General features: G+C 38.4%; 2 protein-coding genes and 1 long non-coding RNA gene across 5 annotated transcripts in view; 2 read left to right on the top strand and 1 right to left on the bottom strand.

The window, feature by feature from the left end:
* LOC107695463 (cohesin subunit SA-2-like) overlaps positions 1 to 16597 on the top strand; it is a 23263-nt gene extending 6666 nt beyond the window's left edge. The window contains exons 17-32 of the mRNA XM_016495369.1: positions 3239 to 3342; positions 3545 to 3637; positions 3721 to 3807; positions 4425 to 4625; positions 4809 to 4885; positions 5583 to 5670; positions 5755 to 5835; positions 6917 to 7009; positions 7836 to 8013; positions 10232 to 10371; positions 11958 to 12059; positions 14603 to 14757; positions 15078 to 15206; positions 15305 to 15510; positions 16011 to 16068; positions 16154 to 16597. Coding sequence (XP_016350855.1) covers positions 3239 to 3342; positions 3545 to 3637; positions 3721 to 3807; positions 4425 to 4625; positions 4809 to 4885; positions 5583 to 5670; positions 5755 to 5835; positions 6917 to 7009; positions 7836 to 8013; positions 10232 to 10371; positions 11958 to 12059; positions 14603 to 14757; positions 15078 to 15206; positions 15305 to 15510; positions 16011 to 16068; positions 16154 to 16280 — 1919 coding nt within the window. The 3' untranslated portion in view covers positions 16281 to 16597. The remainder of the gene's footprint in view (positions 1 to 3238; positions 3343 to 3544; positions 3638 to 3720; positions 3808 to 4424; positions 4626 to 4808; positions 4886 to 5582; positions 5671 to 5754; positions 5836 to 6916; positions 7010 to 7835; positions 8014 to 10231; positions 10372 to 11957; positions 12060 to 14602; positions 14758 to 15077; positions 15207 to 15304; positions 15511 to 16010; positions 16069 to 16153) is intronic.
* Positions 16598 to 16776: 179 nt separating this feature from the next.
* Positions 16777 to 23478, bottom strand: part of LOC107695472 (serine/threonine-protein phosphatase 2A regulatory subunit B'' subunit beta-like) — a 36926-nt gene continuing 30224 nt past the window's right edge. For all 3 annotated transcript variants that reach the window (XM_016495392.1, XM_016495394.1, XM_016495393.1), the window contains exons 7-15: positions 21739 to 21825; positions 20831 to 20987; positions 19822 to 19870; positions 19609 to 19698; positions 19066 to 19241; positions 18797 to 18915; positions 18599 to 18705; positions 18293 to 18337; positions 16777 to 17789 (exon numbers count right to left, since the gene is read on the bottom strand). In XM_016495392.1, coding sequence (XP_016350878.1) covers positions 18319 to 18337; positions 18599 to 18705; positions 18797 to 18915; positions 19066 to 19241; positions 19609 to 19698; positions 19822 to 19870; positions 20831 to 20987; positions 21739 to 21825 — 804 coding nt within the window. In that variant the 3' untranslated portion in view covers positions 16777 to 17789; positions 18293 to 18318. The remainder of the gene's footprint in view (positions 17790 to 18292; positions 18338 to 18598; positions 18706 to 18796; positions 18916 to 19065; positions 19242 to 19608; positions 19699 to 19821; positions 19871 to 20830; positions 20988 to 21738; positions 21826 to 23478) is intronic.
* LOC107695494 (uncharacterized) overlaps positions 21564 to 23478 on the top strand; it is a 14564-nt gene continuing 12649 nt past the window's right edge. Inside the window, exon 1 of the long non-coding RNA XR_001635001.1 lies at positions 21564 to 21643. This is a non-coding gene — a long non-coding RNA (uncharacterized LOC107695494). The remainder of the gene's footprint in view (positions 21644 to 23478) is intronic.

The raw sequence follows: 23478 nt of genomic DNA, 5'->3' as shown, positions 1-23478 counted from the left end.
TGTGGCAAATTCAATTGAATGGGTATGATTTGGAAAGGCACACACGTCTTAATAAAAGGTCTTACAGCTGATAATGCATATCAGAGCAAAAAACAAGCTCTGAGGTCAAAAGAACTGCCTGTAGAGCTCAGAAACAGGTTTGCGTCAAGCCACACATCTGAGTTCAGAAAAAAATTCTGCTTCATTGAAGGGTCACAGAAGCATGTAGTCTCTGTTACCCTTAATGGAAGAAGTTTGAAACAACCAGGACTCTTCCTAGAGCTGGCCTCCTGGCCAAACTGAGCAATTGATGGAGAAAGGCTTTGGTTGGAGTGGTGACCAAGAACCTGATGGCTACTTATTTCAGTTTTTTATTTTTAATAAATTTACGAAGTTGTGACAATTCTGTTTTTGCTTTGTCAGTATGGTGTATGGAGTGTAGATTTATGTGGAAAAAAAGTAATTGAAAGAAGTTTATCATAAGGCAGCAACATAACAAAATTTAAAAAAATATGAAGGGGTATGAATGAATACTTTCGCAAGGCACTGTATATAAAACTACAATAAGTTAAAATATTCAAATAACACCCTGTAGTTTTGACTAATATGTTTCATGGATGCCAATATGGGTGCCAACCCTAAACCAACATACAAAACTAACAAATATTCCTTACATTACTATAATCTTAATCACTACATAATCATTGCTGTTAATCATGTTCTCCATTTCTGTTTGAATATATGTCATTAACTAACTGCATGATTATTACTAGTCTAGAATTGTACATTTCTACCATATGGACATCACCTTGACATTAGTCTCGCGTAGCCAGACCTTCAGACTGACGGCTGAAGGTCTGGGCCCGGTTGCATGAAAGCCCTTATGCTAAGAAATCCTTAGTTATAAGGTTAAGGGAGCCCTTAGTGAAACTTGGGTTGCAAGAAAAAACCCTAAGGGTCAACTTAAGGAACCTTAAGGCTGCCATTAAGTATTCCCCTTAATTATTTAAGTGTTCCCTTAAGTGTTGCTACAAAGTCCTTAGCAGGGCCGTGCACAGGAGGGGTGGCCCGGTGGCTAGAGCCACTGCCCCTTTGCCCTCATCAGCTGAGTTGCCCCTCTTGGAGACCACAGTTCCCAATGTCGTTGCATTAACAGGTAGATGCATTACACATTACAGTCAGTGGATGATTCGCTGAATTAGTAATTTGGTAGTTTTTGTATTTCTGTCGGTAATGATTTGTAAAATATTAAATTAAATGTCTAATACTTATAGGGGAGAGTGGGGTAAGATTAGCCATTTTTTACTTATACTTGGGTTAGGGGTAATATTGTTTGCATTTCTGAAACAATATGTTGAACAGTAAAGTTGTAGCCTTCCTAAAAACAAACTAAATAGAGAGTTTGTTGGCCATTAGGTACTACAGGTGGAAAGATATATCTGATTATAATGCGATGAAAAGCATTTTCTGGTTCTTATCAGAGAAGAATTTGGTGCACTTGTACACTGTCCCTATCAAATAAACAACAAAATATGTATACATGATAAACTAAACCAGTAATATCACTGTCACGGTTCTGTGTAGAATGAACCCGCACAAAGATGAAGATGAAAGTAAAAGTCTTTAATATTATCCACACAAGGTAATCCACAACAGGAAGGCATAAGAAACACATACATGTTGACGAGAGATGAAAAGCATTTTCTGGTTCTTATCAGAGAAGGATTTGGTGCACTTGTACACTGTCCCTATCAAATAAACTACAAAATATAAACTAAACCAGTAATATCACTGTCACGGTTCTTTGTAGAATGAACTCAGTAGATGAACTTTGTAGATGAAAGTAAAAGTCTTTAATATTATCCACACAAGGTAATCCACAACAGGAAGGCTTAAGAAACACGTACACGTTGACGAGACCGGACAAAGAAACACTGAACTGAATACAACTTATATGGGGAGGATAACTGACAAGACACACCTGAACATAATGGCACAATCAAGGGGAGACAGAAACTAGGTCAAATGAAAACAAACACAATAGTTCATAACTGTGACAATCACATTAAAATTCCAGTTTATAATTCAGAGATTTAACTTAACTACAGTGCCTTATGATGGGGTAAGTTAAAATGCTGACTCAATTTACCCCACAGCATTTGGCTTACTTTGCCCCATAGCTGCCATTTTGGAAAAAAAATAGCTACTGTAGCTTACCAGTTCAGGCTAATATTTAGCTAAATGATTTGCATGGTTTTATATGTTGCTAAATCACCTATATGCATCATAAATATTTTTGGACCTGGATCAATTTGCTTTGATGTCACAATATGTTATGCTAAAATTTTACTTTGACAAGCCAAAAACAGTTTTTAAAGTAAATGGGTGCCTTATTGTCAATAAGTGTTCTTTTGTTTAAATGCTGTGAGCTACTCAAAGCTGCTAGTTGGTTCAGGCTTGTGGGGCCAAGATCTGATTTACGAACATCCTGTGTCTTGGGTCTCTGTGGAATTTGGCTCCTCATGTTTCAACCATGTTTTGACCAAATCTTAGATTGTCTGATTCGGTCTGATACCCTACATATGCTAAAATTTTACTTTGACAAGCCAAAAACAGTTTTTAAAGTAAATGGGTGCCTTCCATTCCCTCCATGTTTCTCCTTTTCACAGTCTGGCAGAAATGATGTGTGGTTCCAAAATACCTGGTCACATGACAGTAAAAGCGTACAGTTGCCAAGAAACAGGGGATGGGTCAACTTACCCACTGGCTCAACTTATCCCACTCCCCTATTTCCATTGAAGATGAGGCAGAAGCAGGCTCAGAGAGAGAGGGAGAGCCCATTCTTATCAAAACATCTACAATAAAGTCTGAAATTATTACAGTGTGTGCTGTCTTCTCTTTTAATTGTATATTTGTAACAACTGGATAATTTGTATTAACAAGCACCCACCCCCCTAGTGCCCCTTTTTTGGTTTGGGCCACTGCCCCTCAAAATGTCTGCACTGCCCTGCTCACCACTGATAAAAGTAGGCTACTCCTAATTATAATGTAGAAGCTTTAATTTTCAGTGAAGCTGCTTTGCAACGATGTGTATCGTGAAAAGTGCTATACAAATAAACATGAATTGAATTTAATGTTTTAAGGATTAATAGAAATAGTAATGAAAGTAATTGATTTCCATCCAGCATGATCTCTTCTGGTTTAAAGTCCACTGTGAGAGAACAAACTGGCATCGTTTTGTTCTGTGTATTAACTGCAGCTCTGAGCAGTGCTGAGGAGGCCTTTGTGATTGAGCTCCTGCTGGCGTCAGTGAAGCAGGCTGCAGAGGGTCCGCCTTTGTCAGGGAGAGGGGCAGGCAAAAAGGTGAGCCTTCCTGTTGCATCTTTAATTTAGATACTTTCATTAGATGGCGCTCTGATCTAGCAGGGCTGTCAGATATATTTCACTTTTATATGTTTTCACTCTAGCCGTTCACTTTTTTACAGATTGACTTTAAGTATTTTTTTTACATCACATTGTGGTACTGTTACTTGTTGCTAGTTACATATCTATGTTTGTTATTTAGGTGATAAATACTAAAGAGAAAAAGTTACAAATTGATGACTGCACAAAACTCACTGAACATTTCATTAAAGTGCTGCCTGAACTGTTATCTAAGGTAAAAGAAAAATCAGTGCACTGTTCATTTTTACCATAACTGCTTCTTCATAAATTAACTTGATGTCTAATCTCATCCTCTAGTACTCAGAGGATGCTGAAAAACTGACCTCCCTTCTAAAAATACCTCAGTATTTCCAGACGGACACCTGTGATCATGAAAACTCACAGGTGAGTGTCATCTGATGCACTAATGACTTCATTGTATAATTTACACACACACACACACACACACACACATCCAAAACTTTGGGGTCAGTAAGATTTTTTTAATGTTTGAAAGAAGATTCTCACATTCTTATTCTCACCAAGATTGTATTTTCTTACAAAATGATTACAGTTTAAACTGTTTTCTGTTTTAATATATTTTCAGCAGCCATTACTCCAGTCTTCAGTGTCACATGATCCTTTAGTAATCATTTAATATAATTTGGTGCTCAAGAAACATTTCTTATTATTATCAATGTTGAAAACAGTTGTGCCGCTTAATATTGTCGTGTAAACTGTGATACATTTTTCGGGATTCTTTGATGAATACAAATTTCCAAAGTACAACATGTATTTTAAATAAAAATCCTTTACCATTATAACATTATAAATGTCTTTACTGTCACATTTGATAATTTAATGTGACCTTGCTGAATAAAAGTCATAAAAATTAATTACTTTAAAAAAAAAGAAAAAAAATGTACTGACCCCAAACTTTTAAACGGTAGTCTAAATATTATTTGGTACAGTTTTCTAGAGCACTTCTCGCCTGGTTGTAATATATTTGTGTTTTGGTTTAGTGTGTGCAGGCATTGTTGGCTGAGTTGGAGGCTGCGGTGGACAGACACACAGATGCTGGGCTGCTGGAGACGGCTGCTCGTTCCTACCAGAGCCTCTGTACTCAGGATTCGCCCTGGCACTCTCTGGCCCAGCCCAGCTTTGACCGGCTCATCCAGTACTGGACAGACACACTGGGAACACGGTTTGGAGAATCACAGAGTGTGAGTACAGCAATTGACCACTAAAAACTCTAGATGTTCTTTTACAAGCTTGTACCTGATACATACATGCATTTTAAATGGATCTTGACATCAATAAAGAATAAGTTGATTCATGACAGATTTATGACTGTATCTTACACAGCAGAATGGAGTCTAATTAAATGTTCTTCCTTTCATGTACAGGACGGTTGTTTCACTGCAAACGAGGACAGCACTTTGGAAATTCTGTCCACACCGAAGAAACTTAATGCGTTCAACATGTAAGCAGTTTCTAGTTTATTCTATCCACATACACACTGCAACATTTGTGTAAAGCACATTTCTTTGACCATGTTGACCCACTTAATTATCAATCTGTGTGTTACATCCCTGCTAACAAAGCTATGTTTTAAGAACTTTCTTGTGTAAAGCACATTTCTTTGACCATGTTGACCCACTTAATTATCAATCTGTGTGTTACATCCCTGCTAACAAAGCTATGTTTTAAGAATGTTTTCATAACTTTTGCATTAGGTTGTGAAAATATTATTTCTGAAAGTTCTGCAAACATTCAAAAAGTAATATATTACTTTGGTTATATGAACATTCTGGAAATGTTACCAAGATAGTGATACAGATGCTTTTAATTACACCATTAACAACTACTTGTTCAGTTAGCATCTGTACACAAAAAAAAAAAAAAACAGTTTATGTCTTAATGTGTCATTCTGTGTCATTTTGTCTGATGCCATTCAAGTGTATTATTATCTGCTTAGTGCTCAGGATCTGTCTAAATGGAGCCTTTATGAGCTGGGGACCAGACTCCTGGATGTGGAAATAAAACATGGTGGTCTTCCAATGGAGGTAACATTATTAGCCTCACCGGTACAAAAAAAAAAAAAAAAACAGTTTATGTCTTAATGTGTCATTCTGTGTCATTTTGTCTGATGCCATTCAAGTGTATTATTATCTGCTTAGTGCTCAGGATCTGTCTAAATGGAGCCTGTATGAGCTGGGGACCAGACTCCTGGACGTAAAGATAAAACATGGTGGTCTTCCCATGGAGGTAGCATTTTTAGCCTTGCACCGAACCCTCTACTCTTTTTTTTCATTCAACAGGGTTTGCCTCTCTAATCTGTATTTCTTGTAGGTGACAGTTGAGGCTCTGCGCTTCATGTGTAACTGCGTCCTTTGGAAGCTCAACACCTTTGGAGAAGGTGTGACCTCCAGGGTGAGCCATCTACCTTTCTCTTCCACTCTGACCGAATTGTGACTGCTGTCATAAACGGCTGAGATCATGCTTAGAATGGTAATATCTACAAGCACAGACGTAACGCCAGAGTTTTCCCTTGGGTGATTAATTAAACAAGCGTTTTTAGGCATGCAAGACTCTCTGTCTACAGAGTTGCCGTATGATCCATCACAAAGAGCCGTGTCCTTTAAACCTGCCACATTGCATTTCAAATATCAACACAGAGGCTCTAGGGTTATGTCCAGTGGATTTTAATTAGTGATAGAAAGCGACTGATCGTGAGACTTTAGGAAAAGTTAAGTGCTAGTGATGGATTGTAGGGGGCGTAATGGTTGTGCTCTCGTGTGGACGTTTCACCGCTGGGCTTCTTATTAGGCCGGTGTTTCCATGCAGTGCACGGGGTAATCATATCTCCCCACCTCTAACCTTTATGTGGTGAAATATTGGCGGCCATTAAGACTGCTGTAGATAAGATTTGCTCAGAAATGGCCGCTTTCTCCTCTGGCCGCGTCATCAATAACTGACAGCGCAGGTGGCAATTTTTGGCCCAGGCGGCAACTCGGCTCAATCTGCAATTCTAATGTCAATGGCGACCCGAGGTGAGGGGGAAAAAAAGACGTGTTCAGCATAAAATTGGGATGTATGTCCGATTCAAAAGAGTCATTTAGCTGAATTGACATTGCGACTACGTGGGATGGAGGAACCGATCCGACACGTCCAGCCCGGAGCTCCACGTGCACATAATTATGAAAGAATATTTTACACAAGAGACTGGCTGCACTGCTCACAATAACACTTTCATCAGTCTACAACAGTTGGAGCCCTGCTGTAGTCATCTTTCTGTTTCTGTAATTTTGCGTAATTATACTCTTCATTCCTGTCACTCAAAACTCTTATGACTTTTCCCCCAAATGTCAAAGCTTTGTATATGGTCATATGCATGCATAATAATTAAATAAAATGAGCAAAATACTAACAACTACAAGTGTATTATAAATCAAAACTGTGTAAGAAAAGAATTGTCATTGTTATTTATGTGAGTGTTTGTGTGTGGTTTTAGGAGTCCGCCCTCCAGCAGAGAAACCAGCTACGTGCCTTCTGTGAGAAATGTAACCGCTGTCTCTCACACGCTGAGCAGCTTGTACGAGAGCAAGTGAGCATCACGTCTCTCTCTCTGTTCACAGCATACCACTCGATTCAGCCCTTTCTTCAAAGGGGATTATTCCAAACACATCAGAGCGTATTGTCTGTATGTTAAGCTGTAGCATGTGTGCCAGTGGGCCGATGCGCTGGCTTTGTTTGAATCCTGTTTGTTTTGAATTTTCTTGTGGAGTGCCCTTGGCACCTGCGTTGTGATTTAATGAATCCTCGCTCCATGCCAGGGCACGGTGACAGCAGAAACACACTAATTGTAACTAAAACAAATGAAAGTTCCGGACTATCTCTGTTTATTTTTGAATTGTCTATGTTCTTAGTGAATTGATTTCATATATTTTTAGAGCTGTTAATTTATATGCATCAATTATGTCAATAAATCAATCAAATTAATGACAAATCAGCCCGGAAATAATTCACAGACATTAGATTACCGTAGCAGATGAGTAAAGCACTGAATTTTAATCATTTGAATCTTTTAGCTGTTGCTTTGCATCTTTCTGTTTTTTTCAGCGTCTTCAGCCATGAGTGCTTGATTGATTGTTTATTTCAGTATTTCTTATATAATTAATTACACTAACATTTTTGTGATATATTGGAAACGCAACAGTATACGTTTTTTGAAATCCACAATAATTTAGTACATTGATACATTCTTTTGAAGAAAGATAGAAAGATAATCAATTAGATTGATTAAGATTATAGTGTATTTTAGGTAAGAATTTCTTGTGTTATATTTACTTTTTTTGTTATTATATATATTGTCTCCTTTATATCAAATCTGTTGATCAGGCACTGTCTGTTTTATGTTGTTTTTCACAAAGGCCTTCATGTGTCTGAGTGATGTTCTCATAGCTCATAATTACCAGCTTCAGATGTGGGATTCGTCTGCAGGCACTCCATTGCTGTACACCCCTGATCCCAAGCTCCAGAAAGCTCTTCTTTCCTTCATCGTGGAGCATGTCTTCACCAGCCCTGAGCAGGACACCCACAGTAGTAAAGGTTCTCTTTTCTTTTCATTTACAGTAAATCTTAAGGGTCCTTGTTTGGCCTGTGCTCTGCTGTGGGCGGCCTCAACAGATCCAGCATTAGTTAAAAGTGTTTGGGGAGTTGTTGTCTTGTAGATCAATTTTTTTTTATTTATGAATTTTTTTGCATGTTCTTGAGGTTTAACTGAGGTTTCTTTGAAAAAATGCTGGAATGTTGGAGCTTGATGACGCACTTAACATGGGATGTGCACACAGGATGGTTTTCAGGGTGGGCCCAAAATTAACACTGTGTGCCAAATGTGAGTAAAAAGTGGCTGTGGCGAGTTGATGAAATGGTGAAAGTGCTTCCCAATTGGCTGATAACTTTATGAGCAATTCACAGTTCAAATCAATCTACTAAAGAAAACATCTGATGCAATTTTTTTTTCATCTTCGTCTTTTTTCGTGGAAAATTTACCATTACAAGGTTATTTGAAATACCTAAGGGTGTCAGAAAATTTTGCCTCTAAAATTCACGGGGGCCCGGGACAAACTTTTTATGTGTGGGTGTGAGCTCCACCTCCCCTGGGCCCAATTAAACCACAGAGACGAAAACATGAGGAACAAAGCCACAATGGCTCTTGATGCTTTTGTGATAAGACGCAGTTTCCCTGAGAGACAGAGGTTGTCTCATTCTATATATGATGCTCTGAGTGACACAGTGACATGTGCTGTTTGTGAGAAATATGCAAGGAAAAACAGCTACATAATTCCTATCTCATAGAGGTAGTTTTTTTTTTTAAATATATATATATAAAAAAGCTAAACCTATCTAGCTGTATGTGTGTGTGTGTGTATATTCTGTGTGTTTATATATACATATATAATGTTTTCAACATTATGAGAAATGTTTCTTGAGCACCAAATCAGCATATTAAAATTATTTATAAAGGATCATGGGACACTGAAGACTGGAGTAATGGCTGCTGAAAATATTCTATTATTATTTGTAAAATAACTTTTTTCTTTTCAATCACTATATCCACCTTTTTCTTCAACGCGGAAGTAAGCCTATGGGTGAGACTTCCAGTTCATTAGCCACTATAGGGAAATAACGAGAAGAATAACAACGTGCAGTAAACGTAAGACTGTTTGCACTACAACCGAGTGTGTTCATAATTGAGACAATACATCAAAATAATATGGTAAGACACACCAATTTTCAATATCAAGCAGCAAAAGGAGCGGTTCTGTACAGCTAAAAATAGCTGGACGCGGATGAGACCGGAAGCTAGACCCATAGAATTTACATTTTTATGGCAAGAAAAGGTGGATATATTTCAATATATTATATTCAATCATATAAGAATAGTCTAATTTTCACCAGCAGATGGCAGTCTGCCTCTACACCTGCCTATGTTAGGCACAAAATAATCACATAAAGAAACGCAGTCAGCTTAATTCCCCTTCTGTTAGTGAAAAGCACTGTAGCAGAACACAGTATTTGTGGGTTAGTTAATCTAATTGCACCCCCACCTTCTCACTGACCTATCAAATGTGCCATTGAATCAAGGAGTGTAAGTCTAACAGATAATGCATTATGATAATAATCCCTTAAGATATTATTAGGTGTGATCTTACTGAAGTTGCACTTGTAAATGAACAGGTAATTAGATCAACACAGAGCCCTGTGGAATTATACTTCGAAGCCCACTCGAAAAACAAGAAGCTTTGGTAGGCATATACAAAATGACTACATATGCTGAAAAAAAAAATCAATATTAGCTCTCCTAAACTAGTTTTTGTTGTTTTTGGCCTTTGTGTTGCTTTAAGACAAACACAAGCAGCATATGAGATAACATCAGATTTTGGGGTATTTGATTAGAAATCAAGTGTGACTGAAGCAAATCGTATCAATTCTATAAATATTTCAGAGAGTCGTCGATTCGTGCTGGCACAAATTCCTTACCTCTTGGAAAAATGCAATATAAGCTTTTGCTGGTAACATGTAATAAAAAGTAATTTAGTTATTGGATTTTCTTCACGTCACTAATGCTGTTATGAAACCTCTCTATTAAGTGATGGCTTCAGGACCAGGCAGGACGACGACAGACACATTCTGTGTCCAGAGCAGAAAATGTTGTTAACTTTAGCTCACCCCAGGAAAGCATTTCATTTATAAGATTTGAGTATCATAATTATACCGGTCTCTTATTGAATCTCAACCCCTCTCTCTGTGTCTGTCTGCGCAGTCAGTGAGAGTGAGTGTGGAGACGGACGGCTGGAAGACTTGCACCGGCGGAGAAATCTTCTGGCGGCATACTGCAAGCTGATAGTGCACAGTGTACTAGAGATGAGCATGGCTGCTGAGGTTTTCAAGCAGTATGTGAAGGTATGACACTTCACTCATCAATCAAGTTTCCTGCCTCTCTCACTCTGATCTGTTCCAGAAGTCATTTTATATTTAATCCGTACTTTGTTCCTCAATATACAAGTTCTACAGATAAGCACTGTAATTTGGTGCAGTAGCACCACAACATGCATTCCACGTTCACAGCAAATGTATTTTTTTTTTAATTTCAAAACAACTCATAATATTCTAGTTAAAATTATTATTTATATATTAGTAAATTATATATGTATAATTAAATTTATATTACTCTCTATATATAGTAGTATAAAAAAAAAATCTATTTAGCGTATTTGGATTAATATAAGTATTAGAAGGAGGTGGTCTGTTCATTTGGCTCCTCTTTTCATAACTGGAGCTCTTAGGCTTGGAATTTACGATAAGTGGGAGTTACAGTACAGTTTGTGTATTTGTGTGTGTTTGACATGCTGACATGTTTGGAATGCCCACTTGACTCGGCCAGCACAGAGCCGCCAACATTCTCTTAGCAACATTCTCTCTGATGAGGCCTTTGAAGAGAAAACTACTCACACACGCTCACTCTGAATGCCATCATTTTGAACGACAGCTTTCAAAGTTGAGGCAAATGACGTAAAGATGGCAAACGCCGCAAACCTGTCATTTGAACAGCTTCCTCCCGGTAACAAGTGGTCACTTCTCTGAACTGTACGACATTGGCACATTTCATGACCACTTCGAGCGAATATGTATAAGAATATGTATTAAAGCAAATAGATGGTAATAAATGAAGGTTGTTGTTTGGAAATTGGTGAGTCAGTGGCTGGGTTCATGATTGAGTTTAATAAACTGCACCAGACTGGATTAACTGGCAGAAGTCTCAAAGCCACTCAGTGTATGAGTTTTCAGCAACAGAGACATGTTTTGGAAAAAAAAAAACACCAGCAGCATTAGTGTTTTTACTGTATTTTTCATAAAAAATAAATGCAGCCTTAGTGGGCATAAAAGACTTCTTTTACAAGCATTTAAAAATCGTACCCACCCCAAAGTTATGAATGGTAATGTATATTGAACTTAAACCCTAAAATCAGAGGTGATCCTCAGCAGGATAATTTGGACAAGTACATATGTTAACTCTTTATATAGCTCAGTTCTTTTAAAGAAGAATTCATCTAATTGCTCTAACAGTGATGCCACTTGTTTTTCCATAGATGTCCAGAAGTGCATTACTGTCACTTTTTCTTTTGAGGGACTAGTATAAATAATTATGTGATAATTAACATCACAAATTGTGTTTGACCCTGAATATTCCTCTAATAATGAAGTCATGAAGTGGAGTGTGATACATTGCATGATATGTGTGGAATTTTGGCATGTTTGAGCATAATCGTCACCATATTAGAAGTTCAAAAAAAATCTTAAACCTCTCATGACTAATAGGCTACACTTTCCAGAGTCTTGTCCTGTTGGCCAGACAGACTTATGGGTAATGTGCTTTCAGTATGCCACAGGCTTACATTCCTAGGCGTGAAGCCATATGGCAGACATGGAGCCACATCGAGCGTTCTTCACAGCCTGTATCGCTCACTGCTGTCATATCTCTCCTGCAGTACTACAATGACTTCAGCGACATCATCAAAGAGACCCTGAACAGGACACGGCAGATGGACAAGATGGAAAGCGCACGCACACTGGTGCAATGCCTTCAGCAGGTATGGAGGCTGCAGTCCTTCACCAGCGCTCTCTCTCATGTGACGTGCCTCTGCGTGGCACATCTGCTCAGGCCCCTGTGCTCTCTGCACTCTGATGGGCCCCTGCAGCTGTCGACACCTCAGAGACACAATGAATCCAACCTCCCACCATCCCATCATGCTCAGTGTGGAATGTTCTAGCAGCTCTTCCACTCCTTGAATAGCTTAATGGTAGATCCTGTGCTGAGGAAGGAAATGGAAAATGGAAGCAGTGCTCACACACACATACACAGATCATTAGATTATGCTTTGTCCAAAAAATAAATGTTATATATATATATATACACAGTGGGGAAAATATTTATTTGATCCCCTGCATATTTTGTAAGTTTGCCCACTTACAATGAAATGAAGGGTCTGTAATTTTTATGGTAGTTTTATTTTAACGGATAGAGACAGAATATCAACCAAAAAATCCAGATTACATAAAGGTTAGAGATTGATTTGCATTTCAGTGAGTGAAATAAGTATTTGATCCCCTACCAACCAGCAAGAATTATGGCACCCACAGATTGGTTATGTGCCCATGTGGAACACAGATTAGTCCTGTCACTTTGAGAAGGAGACAACTGTTGGTGCGATTATTCGGAAATGGAAGAAATACAAAACAACCATCAATCTGCCTTGGTCTGGAGCTCCGTGCAAGATCTTTCCTCATGGGGTAAGGATGTTCATGAGAAAGGTGAGGGATCAGCCCCGAACTACACGGGAGGAGCTTGTTAATGATCTTAAAGGGATAGTTCACCCAAAAATAAAAATTCCGTCATTATTTACTCATCCTCATGTTGTTTCAAACCCGTAAGACCTTCCTTCATCTTCGGAACACAAATTAAGATATTTTTGATGGAATCTGAGAGCTGTCAGACCCTCCATAGACAGCAATACAACTGAAATGTTCATTAATTTGCATCTTTCTCCGAAGATGGTTTGAAACGACGTGAGGGTGAGTAATTAATGACAGAATTTTCATTTTTGGGTGAACTATCCCTTTAAGGCAGTTGGGACCACAGTCACCAAGCAAACCATTGGTAACACACAACGCCGCAATGGACTGAAATCCTGCAGCGCCTGCAAGGTCCCCCTGCTCAAGAAGGCACATGTACAGGCCCATTTAAAGTTTGCCAAAGAGCATCAAAATGATTCAGAGAAGGCTTGGGAGAAAGTGCTGTGGTCAGATGAGACCAAAATGTAGCTCTTTGGCATTAACTCGGCTCGCCGTGTTTGGAGGGAGAGAAATGCTGACTTTGACCCCAAGAACACCATCCCTACAGTACTCCAAGAACACCATCCCTACAGTCAAGCATGGAGGTGGAAACATTAAGCTTTGGGGCTGTTTTTCTGCTAAGGGTACAGGACGACTTCACTGCATTGAGGGGCAAATGGACGGGGCCATGTATTGTAAAATCTTGGACAAGAACCTCCAAGATGGGTCATGGATGGGTCTTCCAGCATGACAATGACCCGAAACATACCACCAAAGCAACAAAGGAGTGGCTCAAGAAGAAGCACATTAAGGTCATGGAGTGGCCTAACCAGTCTCCAGACCTCAATCCTGTAGAAAATCTGTGGAGGGAGCTGAACCTTCGAGTTGCCAAACGACAGCCAAGAAACCTTAAGGATTTAGAGAGGATCTGTAAAGAGGAGTGGATCAAAATCCCTCCTGAGATGTGTGCAAACTTGGTGACCAACTACAAAAAAACCTCTTATCTCTGTGCTTGCCAACAAGGGTTTCTGCACCAAGTACTAAGTCATGTTTTGCTTGGGGATCAAATACTTATTTCACTCACTGAAATGCAAATCAATTTCTAACCTTTATATACCGTAATGTGTTTTTTCTGTATTTTTTGGTTGATATTCTGTCTCTATACGTTAAAATAAACCTACTATAAAAATTACAGACCCTTCATTTCTTTGTAAGTGGGCAAACTTACAAAATCAGCAGGGGATCAAATAAATATATATATAAACATTTTATAAATACATAAAACAATATATTTAAAATATATATAATATAAAAAAAAACATGTACATTACTGTTGTTTTTGAAAGTAGTCTTTAAGGCTCATTGAGGCTGCATTTGCATTTATTTGATCAAAAACACAATAAAAACAGTAATATTATTAAATATTATTACAATTTATTTGATTCCTGTTATGGTAAAGATGAGTTTTTAGCAGCCATTACTCCAGTATTAATTTCCTTTATTTAATAGTTAAAAAAAACTATTAAAAGTCCTACTGACCTCAAAACTTTTGAATGGCAGTGTTCATATATATTATCTAAATTTCTATCTAAAATTTGTACATTGTATATATTAAAACTTTGATATCTAGTACACTGTAAATTTGGACTTATTACCATAGTATCCATGTTAAACATGGCATGTTCATCTAATTAGAATACAACACTATCAATAGCAATAGCAAAGTGTAAGCTGCTCCATGATTAAAGATTACTTGTGAAAACAATAATGTAATAAGGGCATACAATTTTTCTGTGTTCAGCTGTATCTGAGGCTGAAACAGGAGCAGGACAGAGGAAACACCTGCAGCTCCAGGGTTCAGACCTACAGCAGCATCAAGGAGCTGGCCAGACGCTTCTCACTCACCTTCGGATGGGACCAGATCAAATCCCGCGAGTCCCTGGCCATGATCCACAGGTAACACAGTCCACCCGGCTGACTCCGTGTCAGCGAGGTCACGTCTGATGTCTGGCATAGTGACACGGCTAGAACAGACTGATTGCTATGTTCGTCCTCAAATAAAAATAGTTTTGTCAAGATGCTGCACTGCATGGCTTCATTTAGCCAGTACATAAGAGTCCTATCTTTGGTTATTTCAAGGCTGAGAAATTTTGCCATCTGTAGTTCTGGTCTTATATTAGGATTCAAATATAGAGGGACAGGAGAAGAAATATTCAGGTCTTAAAAGGAAGTGTCCTCTTACTAGTGTGAATAAAGAAGTGGGTTTCTCTGTGCAGGGATGGCATTGAGTTTGTTTTCAAAGGGTTCGTTCAGCAGTCTGAGAAACACTCTCCACCATACATCTCATACCTCACCATCCTCAGTGAATTCTCCAGCAAACTGCTCAAACCGGACAAGAAGACTATGTAAGTTAAAGCTAAACAAATAAATGAATTCTGTGCATTTGACATCTTGCACTTTTGGATCTTAATCTCTTTTTCTAAACCGGTCGTCTCTTCCCCAGCTACAGTTATTTGCAGAAATTTGCTGGTGAGCAGGTCATCAACAACAGAGAGGAGAGCTGGATGCCGCTGATTTACTACAGAGCGTCTCTGATGGGCACAGCTGAGGGAGAAGATGCCATCTCCTTCATCAGCTCTGACACCAACAAACAGCCCTCTCTCACCAACCGCTCCAGATCGCCTTCTGTCAAACAAGTTAACTCTGAAGGTATGAACGCTCACTGGGTCATTTCTGAGGTCCAGGTTTTTAATGATGCAATATGCAAAAGGGTTGTCGACAAATAACATGGGCATGAACTTTTTCAACATCAAGGTTTTAGGTTAATATTGATATGAATTTTATAATTAAAATGTTTTATTAATTTATACTTGCATAAAAAACTGTAATTGCATATATATAAATATCACATTTATATATATATATATATATATATATATATATATATATATTAATAAAGAAGATTACAAAATTAACAAATACATATATAATTATAATTAAAATAATTGGGAGTATAGCATGCTTCAATTTGCATATCAGCTGGTCAAAATAACAATGCAGCAGTATTTTTATACAGTAAAGATATCAGAAAATATATCCATGAACATATTAGGGTATATCCAGTAAGTTGTTGGTTATTAGTGTTACTAAGAATTATGTATTTCATAACGTGGGGTTGATTATAATTCAGCTAATTCTATTTTTAACAGGGGACCAGAGGTTTCTTTCTCCCTGTTCAGAACCAAAGGGAAACAAGCTTTTGAAAAGGTGAGGTCAATAAACACTCTTATTGACCGTGTGAATAGTCAAGTCATTTGAGTAACATACTATTGTATTTTTCTTCCACGTGAAGTTCTGAAGACTCAAAAGTCCAACAAGCTCCACTGAGCAAAGAGCAGCTGACCTGCAGTCTCGTGTCTGCTAAAGGTCCAAGGAGCAGTGCTGAAGTGGATGTGGATATTGTAGATATTGATGTCTAATGTTGTAGTTCACATCTGTCATCATGACATTTTTTTGTATTTACGGTCTTGTGAGCATTGGTAAAAGACAGCATTTGAACGTTTGCACTACATAATATCCTGTATATGAAAATTGTGCCATTTAAAATGATCAGGATCAGATTCAGATCTAATAAGGCGGTGCTGAAATACTTGTAAAGAATGTAAATTCATGGTGCATTGCTATTGCATACATTTTGCATTTAGCCTGTGTGGGCTTAAAAAGACAGAATGATGCACTTTCAAATCTTGTGTAAAACACTCATTCATGGCTAACTGTAGCGCAAAAAGAAAAATATTACAATTTGGACCTCAAATCTTTTTTCATATTTGTTTCTATTTTCTGCCCGGTGTACTTTTAGAACACAAATACACATTTTGTTGCACACTGCTGAATCATAACTGTTTATTCAGGTATTCAAATAAGCTACACGTGTTGTAAATGGAGGAGATGCAGCTGTAGTTTTTTTTTTTTTTAATTATATTGTTGGTCACAGCTAATACGTTTATGCCTTCTACTTGTAAAATTAAAACCGGGTTACTCCATAAATATTTCAAATTAATTTGACTTGCAGAAATTTAAATGTCATTTTTAATTAAACAGCAATAACATCCTGCAGTGAATGTGTGAAACACTTTTGTCTTAACACTTTATTGAACTCTTTAAGACAGATGAAAAAGTTAATTTTTACAATAATAAAAGCACATTGTTATGAAGCACTTCTATAGAAATGTTACAAACATGATTTGTTGAAAACATTTAGCTGGACTAAAGTCTAAAGGTTTAGAACAAATGAGGCAAACAACAAATACATTATAATTTAGGAACACTTCTCACACAGACAGTAAAATGTCAGTCTAATTACTGCATTATTTCATATTAATGTGACCCTCAAACACATAAGGCAAGTCGACAGAGCTCCATGAGAAATAAACCATCCATGAAATCACTTTGGTGAATCTCTGGAATGTCTTATAAGCCAATTCTGTGCATAAAAATATTTAAATATTTATAAACAGTGCACACTTAATATTTCAAGTGTACCGGTTTGGTTCCAGTGTAGTTGTTTGAAACCTACAGTGCAGCTACATTTGTTTCAGAAACCTGGTTGTGCATAGATGTCAGACTGACAGAGAGACTGGGCCAGCACAATCTGTCTTGCTAAACAGAGCCTCGCCAGACTGCTGGTTTACAGTCTGGTATCCAGCGGCTGGGGGAGTGTATCTGTACACTCTCAAGCCTTGGTTAGCTGAACTACGTGGCATCAGTACTGGAGAGCAGGATTGGTCCACTTCCTGTTCTACACACTAGCAGATTGTAGCCTTTACTTGTGTTGTGTTGTTGGCTGTCATTCGAAATCGTCCTCGTATTCATATTCATCCAGGTCCAGGTCACAGTGAGGGTTAGGGATCTCAAAGAGATGTCTCTTCTCGTTGCGCAGGTCAAAAGCACATGTTATGTGATCAACTGGGTCTAGAACATTGTCATAGCTGACGAGAAAGAAATTAAAATGACAAAATGTACTGAGCCGAGCCCATTCAGTTTGAATATTATTCACTTAAGAAGTGTTGTTTTTTTAATGCTCATAATCAATTACTCCTGCCATCACTCAATTATATCATTCACAATACTTGGGAAGAGCAGTTCATACCTTTATAAAAGAATTTATAACCTACACAGTCTTGTACTTTGATTGGAAGATTACAATTTTATGAAAATTGGATTGAAGATATTCATATGAAGAAACTACACATGGGGTAAAAACACTTCCAAAACCAACTGGAGGGCAAAAGAGTTAAGGAACAGACGTGTGAACGCATGCCATTGAAAATACACCTGAATACTGGAGTTTGCTAAAACTGTGAAACATACTTTAATCCGTTATCTGATGAGCAAATGTGGAGGTGTTTTACAGTGACCAGGTGAACCCATGAGGAACAGAAGTGGGGGAGAACACAGAAGGAACCTCAACCCTGCACCTACAGTGTCTTACCTGTTTCAAGTCTACTCATCCTGCCATTAGAAGTCTGTGCTGATCCTAAAAGCGTCACATAATACCTCATCAGCCCTCTGATCACTGATTCAGTGCAGTGACAATGCAGCAAATGACAAAAGTGGATTGATGTTATTAAAACTGCTGCATGAGGTGAAGTCCTGTTAAATGAAGCAGGACTGAGTCTAGACATACAGTTTAGAGAGGTTGCTCGCAGCTGAAGTTTATTGTTGTTAGCTCATCTATGATGCTGCACAGTGATAATATTGTGGTCTGTGGGCAGTTCTGTGAGATACGCAGTCTTACCCATCGTTGTGCTGCTCGTTTGCAGCTTCCTCAGATACCAAGTTATCATACTCCTCTGCAGCATATCTCTCCCAGTCAGAAATCTCCTGTCCCATTGTCTCAGCATCCTATAAAATTGCATAATCAGAACACCAATTCCGTTACATCATCCAAGTGACCAAAACAGCCATAAAATGATATAAATCTGTTATTCTTTACCCTTGCAGCCAGTAAGGGATCCCTCTGTTCATGGTCTAGGTACTTCTCAATGTTGAAGAATGTGTCAAAGAAAATATGGGAAAGTTTACATCTCTTCAAGTCCCCGAGAGTGATCATTCCTGACAAAACAAAGCAAGCACATTACAAGTAATTTTTGCTAGGAGGATGTGTGAGACTACTTCAGAATGATGGCAGATGAGCATGCAAACTCTAAAATACCTAGGAAATTCAATCCAACACATTAAGTTATTCATCATTTCAAATAATACCTGGGATTTCTGGCTTAACCATATCTAACATTTGGCACAGGCAGTCCACAAAAGGCAGTGGTTCAATGGCCATGGCCTCAAGTTTCTGACACTGCTCCTGGTAGAAGTACTGCAGCTCATACATGGAAAGAACTCCATCTCCATCCAGGTCCATACAGCGAAACCAGTACTCTATGCTACACAATCAACAAGCAATCGTTACTAGACACTATTTTCTAGGGCTGCAACAAGAATTAAAAAAAAAAAACGTTTTTTTTGTAAATAATACTGTAAAAATAAATGCAATTAAATGTCTGAAAATGTTATTCATTCAAAGTTACATTGATTTAATTGTTTTTATAGCCTTTAATTTTTATATTGAAGAACATGGGGAAAATAATCACGTTAATGTTCCATTTTATCAGGAGATTGATCTTGTTTTATCAGATCAAAGAAAGAATAATAGTTGCTAATTGCAGTCATTTTGACAAAAACGCACTAAACCATTTTGGAACATCTAAAAGCAATAAAAAAAAATAGATGAAGGAAGGTATTTTCAGTTACCTGGTCTCAGTCTTTTTGTCCTCTTCAGAAATGAGGAACCATATAAAGTCAGCATAGCTCAGTCTGCACTCTTTGTGAGCCTTTCTGTCCCTGAGCATCAGAGTAAAATTAACCACAGCACTCATAAAATCTATAACAAAATGATACAAGACACGACACAAGCTTTCAAAAATTGGAGAGAAAAAAAAATGCCTGAAAAATGAGAGATGGTACCTGGTTACAGCTCCTGAGAATATTCTCTCAATCATTCGGTGGGATACGGCTGTCAAAGAGCAGAAAAATCACATCACAGTTTTATTCTTTATTCACAGAAAATGCTTAAACTGGGTAATAATTCGCAGTCAAAGGTTGTAAATATTGTAAATTGCAAGCGCAAGACAGTGATTTAATATCCTTATTTTATCATTTTAAAGACACAATTACTGACCCTGCCTGAAAGGAGATAAAATTATTAGAGTGCCAGACATGCCGTCATGCTAGAGGAAATTGATGTTAAAATGTCCCCGCACTTCATTCAATTTACTAAACTCATTCTGCAGCAAACAGAAACATATGCAGTCAAGTGCTGCTGGAGGGGATATTTAATGTCACCTCCAGCAATAAGCAGCCAATCGTTAAACAACATGTCAGAAGAGTGTGATGGTCTTAAAAGTCCCCATGAAATCAAAATGAAAGTTTTTTGGGTGTTAGTATCAATATGGTAGTCTTAAGGTTATCTATAAGGCAGTGTGCTCCAAAACAGTGACAAAATTCGCATTTAGAAGATATAAGCATTCAAAGCTTGCGGTTCCATCACATCGTACTTCAGCTTCTCATCAAACTTTCTGTCCAATCAAATGCTCTCTAGAATCCGAAGCGCCCGCCCCCTACACTATAAAATAGACGCTGAAGCCGCGGCTGAAATCGGTCACTTGTCCACAGAATTAGAATTTTCTGTACAGTGAATGGCACGTAGTGCACTATAGATGAAGGAAGGTATTTTCAGTATAGGGGACAGGGAACGATTCAAACAGTGTAAATATGCTTTCTTACGGAGCTCAACGGCTCTAGCCCAAGCTGTGATATAAACGAACGCTATTGGCTATTTTAAAAAGGGGCGGGGCTACTTGATATGTCCCGCCCTGTCTTCCTGTTTCAGTTAAAATGACGTCAACACAGAGTAATGCTGCGTGTTTCTAAGCATTTCAGGGGACCGTTAAGGGCGCAGCGGGTGGACTGGTACCTTGATCATTATGTAGCATCAGGTCTCTCTGGTCTATGTACAAGTCGTGATCTGTGTCCAGCTCCCAGAATTTACAGTAGATGACATAGAAATGTTCATAGGAGAAGAACTCTGTCAACTGGTTAATCTCTTCCTCTTCTTCCAGTAGTGCCACATTCTGTTGGGAAACATTTTCACCATTACACCACAGAAAAGCTTAGTCACCTAAATTGTAGATAGGCCAGCCTGATTTTAGAAAAATCAGCATGATAAATTCCAAAACAACTTAATTTTCAAGAAAATCATGTTAAGTCTACAATAACAAAAATAATAATACTAAATAGAGCCCGACCGATATATCGTTTTGCCGATTTTATCGGCCGATATGAGCCTGTCGCAGATATATCGGTATCAGCGAATATGCCGCCGATATGAACATTTTTTTTACAGAACAACACAGATAAAATGCTTGTAAATGGTGTAATTACATAGTTTGTCCAGCAGAGCGCGCTCCATTGTTTGCTACTGGCGACCTGGATGAAACGCTTTAAAGCTTAAGTGTATGGAATACCATTGAAACTTTGAACGACCATATCTCCGTAACGGAGTGGCGGATCCACACCAAAAAAAGACCGATCTGGCGATCCTGGGGGGCTACCAACACGCGGAGGGTGGCGTTTGAGAGAGCTCCTCGAGCTGAAGGGATCCCCCGAATTTGGTGGAGATCCGCCGCTGCGTTTGCGAGATTGTTCAAAAGTATTGTTCAGGAACCGGTATTGAAGTCAAGGTATCGTTATCGATATCGAAAATTTTTGAACGATACCCAGCCCTACTGTTTACATTAGTTACAATTACATTTATCAATTAGCATGAAAATTAATTGACAAATGTCCACTGCAGTCCTAGATATAGACTCCTAACATATTTACCTGTAGAAAACTACTTCTCCTGAGTTCTGAGCATGTTATTTTTCCAGTCCATGAGCGGTTTACATTATAAAATATCCTTTGGACTACCTGTTGGCAGAAAAAGCACCTTGTTGAACAGCAGGTTCATTGAAGTAATTCAACAAGACAATGCTGATCTGTAAACTGTCCAGAGTTATGGTGCACTAGGGGTAGGCGATATGACCAAAATCTTATTTCACGGTATGATACATTTTATTTCACGATGACGATATGTACCTCGATATAGGTATTTTTATTTTATTTTTGTTATTAAAATTAAGAAAAAGCAGCAAATTACAAGCACAACAGAACAAATAAATATGAAATAAACTTAATTTATTCAGATACAGTAGGCTAGGTTTATTTAACATGTAGTAAGAAATATTACAGAAATTGAATAAAGTGTATAAATAAAACCCTGCACAGTCTTCACTGTATCATCAAACATGATGAACATTAATAATGACAGACAGCAGCAGGTAAATAAGGCTGCTGTCCCTTTAAGACCGACTGCACAGATCCATATACTGAAACACATCCGGTTTTCACCCAACTGTTTTACATATATTTAACATATAACCGACTGTGTTTACTTGAATACTCCACACAACGGGCATTATGACATTACTGTGTGCGTATTTGACCATTCAAGCACAATAAAACACGAAAGAGATCTGTTTTCGCGATTGCTTGCTGTCGAGAGAGGGGCTTTCAGTGCGTGCGCTTCGGCTGTGTGTCAGTCAGCGCGAGCACCGCATTGAGTTCTTTTTCACTGCTTATTGCACTTAATAACTCTACCAAGTACATCCCACTCTTTATTTTCTCATTCATGCATGTTTCCTTAGCACTCAAATGTGTATAAAGTTTAAGCAGTACTGTGTTACGCAGATATATTTGCATTAAGGCTGCACGATATATTGTTTCAGAATCGTTATCGCGATGTGCGCATCTGCGATAGTCACATCGCAGGATGTGCGATGTTTAGTATAGGCTACTGATCGTTATATTTATACTGATTGTTTTCTTTGCTCACACACAGACACGGTGTCTAACCGGATGCGACAGTTGTACAGAGATACCAATCTTAATTACATTTAGTAGCAGAGCTACTGCACGCAATTTTCAGTGCTGGAAATCCGTTTATCCTTTGTTGAAACTTCCGCGTCGTCGTGGAGAGCGCAGGTCACGGTTGCTTAGCAACAGCAGATGCCACGAAAGCGCAAGCTCCCGAGCGCTTTGGAAAGGAGAAAGCGGCACGACTGGCGTTTTCCCATGCGTTTTAGGCGTGACATGTGAATGGCCCCAAAGTCTGTCTACACTGGACGCGACAAAGTGACCGTTGCCAATCATTTGAACTTTGTGTCAGTACGTCATAAAAAGATCGCGGCATCAGTTTACAGTCGGGGATTTGTCGTGCCACACCACATCCAGTGTAGACAGTCACACAGCATCACTGATTATAATGGGTTCATTGTATTTTGTTGCGTTGCGCCGCACGCGTCTGGTGAACTCTGAATTCTGTTCACTTCTGCGTCTATTTGTGCCTGAAATACTGTGCTCTGCAAGTATCCTTGTAAACGCAGTTGCTTATGGCTTAGGTGAAGGGAAACAATTGAGAAAGAAAATGGATGTGTAACAGTATATTTGGTTTACAGCAGTTTAATATTCCTGAGGCTTTCTGTGTTATGAATGTTAATCAAACAACAAAACACAAAGAAAAAT

This window comes from Sinocyclocheilus anshuiensis, unplaced genomic scaffold, assembly GCF_001515605.1.
Source record: "Sinocyclocheilus anshuiensis isolate Anshui unplaced genomic scaffold, SAMN03320099.WGS_v1.1 scaffold562, whole genome shotgun sequence".
NCBI classification, from domain to species: Eukaryota; Metazoa; Chordata; class Actinopteri; order Cypriniformes; family Cyprinidae; genus Sinocyclocheilus; species Sinocyclocheilus anshuiensis.
Note: the sequence above shows the minus strand (reverse complement) of the source record. Positions and strands in the feature narration are given on the sequence as shown.